General features: G+C 31.2%; 1 protein-coding gene across 1 annotated transcript; it reads left to right on the top strand.

The window, feature by feature from the left end:
* Positions 1-366: 366 nt before the first annotated feature.
* Positions 367-2,284, top strand: LOC142167860 (sesquiterpene synthase 15-like). The gene is made up of 6 exons (XM_075228092.1): positions 367-499; positions 1,079-1,112; positions 1,226-1,367; positions 1,498-1,680; positions 1,794-1,910; positions 1,994-2,284. The coding sequence occupies exons 1-6, from the start codon at positions 367-369 to the stop codon at positions 2,282-2,284; spliced, it is 900 nt and encodes a 299-aa protein (XP_075084193.1).
* Positions 2,285-2,492: the final 208 nt, after the last annotated feature.

Below are 2,492 nucleotides of genomic sequence, written 5' to 3'. Positions count from 1 at the left end.
CTATTCTTTTTTCCCTTTAAGCCAACATCAATCATTGTTCGTTAGGGATATTAATTGAAGAAAAAGTTTCCCACTTGTTCTCTTCTTCTTTTTCCTTTTTATTATTTTGTAAAAAATAAACTTTAGTTATATTTACAATTTTATGCAACTTAAAATGTACTTGTAAAGGATAAAAAAGACGAACGATATTTCGTTAAAAGACTTTGTGCTTTTAATAGTATAAATATAGATAGATAGATAGATACATAGATACATACATAGTATGGGAATCGTGTCAATGGAAGGGAAAAATATTTAAAAGAGAAAAAATAATAAATTTTAAAAAATAAGAAAAGACAAAATTTACGTGGTTCGATTAGAGAAAAAATGGATGGTAATGCTGGAGAAGTAGCTAATCCAGTGTGTCCTCAAACTTGTTGTGGCAGAGGTTACATGGCGCTGTGGCAATCATCATCCTACTGTTTGGGGAGACCATTTTCTTGCCTATGCTCATCTCTCGGTAAATTTGTATTTTAAGAACCTTGTTTCTTTTCTTTTTTTCTTTTTTTTGTTTTGCATATTCTTCTTGTTTTTAACACACTACTAGCGATGCCTTTGTTCATTTATTTTCAGTTGAAGCAGTTCTATTGATCCATCTATTTATATATGTCGAAGTGTGTGACCATCTCATCTAAAATTTTAAATTGTTAGAAATAACATGTTTTTATTTATTTAATTGTGTCGCAACATGTCCCCCATGTGCGGATTTAATTCTTTTTCATGGGTCAAGCACATAATATTTTTTCCGATATTGAGTGTCAGTGAGATGAACTCACGATCTCTGACTGTTCTTATACCATATTGAAGTTTGTAACCATCTCGTCTAAAAGTTTGAACTGTTGTTAGAGTAAACACTTTTATTTACATAATTGTGTCTCAACAATAAATAATTTAGAGCACAAAGATATAAAAAAAAAAGTTATACTCTTTATTTACTCGCACAGGGAGCCAATGAATGGGAAAAGAAACAGCATGAACACCTAAGTGTTATGCTTCATTTCTATTGCTGATGATATCTATGATACCTATGGAATAATAGACGAACTAACTCTCCTAACAAATGCAATAGAAAGGTATTTCTTTTTTCTTTTCTTAACATTAACAACTTAGCTTTTATTTTCCCGTGTAGTAATGTGTACGCTAAATAAGAAATTTCATGAAAAATCTTACCTATATTTAAATGTAGGTGCAACATTGACGATGTTTCAGAACAGTTACCGTCATATATGAAGCTTTATTACCTAGCTCTTCTAGATGTTTACATTGAAATTGAGAAAGAGTTGGCAAAGGAAAACAACTCATTTCAAGTTAAATATTCCATAGCTGAGGTAAATTAATTTGTAGCAAATAGTTATTTAGATAATCTACCGAATTAAATTTTTTATGAGAATTCACGAGTCTGTGCTCTTAATTATATTCTTTCATATGAAAAAGTTGATAAATGCATATTTTTAATAGGCCAAATGGTATTATGGAAATAACGTCCCAACAATGGAACAGTATGTGAAAAATGAAAATGACCGGTTAGGCATTGGAAATGAAGCAACGAAGGAGGCACACGACTGGCTTGCAAGTGAACCTCTAATTTTGGTTGCTTCTTCTATCATTGTTAGATTATCAAATGATATTGTATCACATGAGGTATATTATAATTACGAAATAAGTTTTGTAGTTTTTAGTTCAACAAATACTACGCTTATTCCTTGTCGTACTTATGAGTTCAATATAAGTTATTGTGCAAGCTTAATATATAGTTGATCAAGGCCTTAAGAGATAGATCCAGAAATTTCAATTTTGTGGGTGCAGACTTAGGTTTCAACCGCTTGTTTGAATTATGGGGTCACATTTCAATATTTTCAGCAATTCTAATGGTTTTTGCACAAATAAGTTTAGACTAAAATTACGGGTTCATACCATTTTTTGTCTAATGCTTGTCGCTCTTATGGATATGCAGAGAGAGCAAGAAGGAGGAGATATATCAGGTGTCGAATGTTACATGAATGAATATGGCGTCACAAAGGAAAAAGCATACGTGGAGATTAGGAAAATAGTGGATAATAGTTGGAAGGATTTGAATCGAGAATGCCTAAAACGTACAGTTGTACCTAGGGTTTTGCTCATGCCAGTGCTCAACCTTGCTAGGATGTCGGAGTTCTCATACAAAGATGAAGATTCTTATACTGTTTCCAAAAATGACTTGAGAGATATCATCTCTGAGGTGCTAGTTGATCCCATTACAATATGAAAACTTGAAAAGCAAAAACAAAAAGAAAATGGAATAAAAAAGAAAACACGTATTGTAATTCTCTAGAATGCTTATATTTTTATTTTCAATTAGTTTATTTCGGTTGAAAGGAGAATATGATATATATGTACTATATGTCATTATATTTTTAATAAAAGAAGTTCCTAATTTATTTGTGTCAATGATGTTTTATACTTCAATGCCACAC

The sequence above is a fragment of the Nicotiana tabacum genome, chromosome 2, assembly GCF_000715075.1.
Source record: "Nicotiana tabacum cultivar K326 chromosome 2, ASM71507v2, whole genome shotgun sequence".
NCBI lineage: Eukaryota > Viridiplantae > Streptophyta > Magnoliopsida > Solanales > Solanaceae > Nicotiana > Nicotiana tabacum.
The sequence above is the reverse complement of the archived record's forward strand: the minus strand, read 5'-3'. Positions and strand labels throughout refer to the sequence as shown.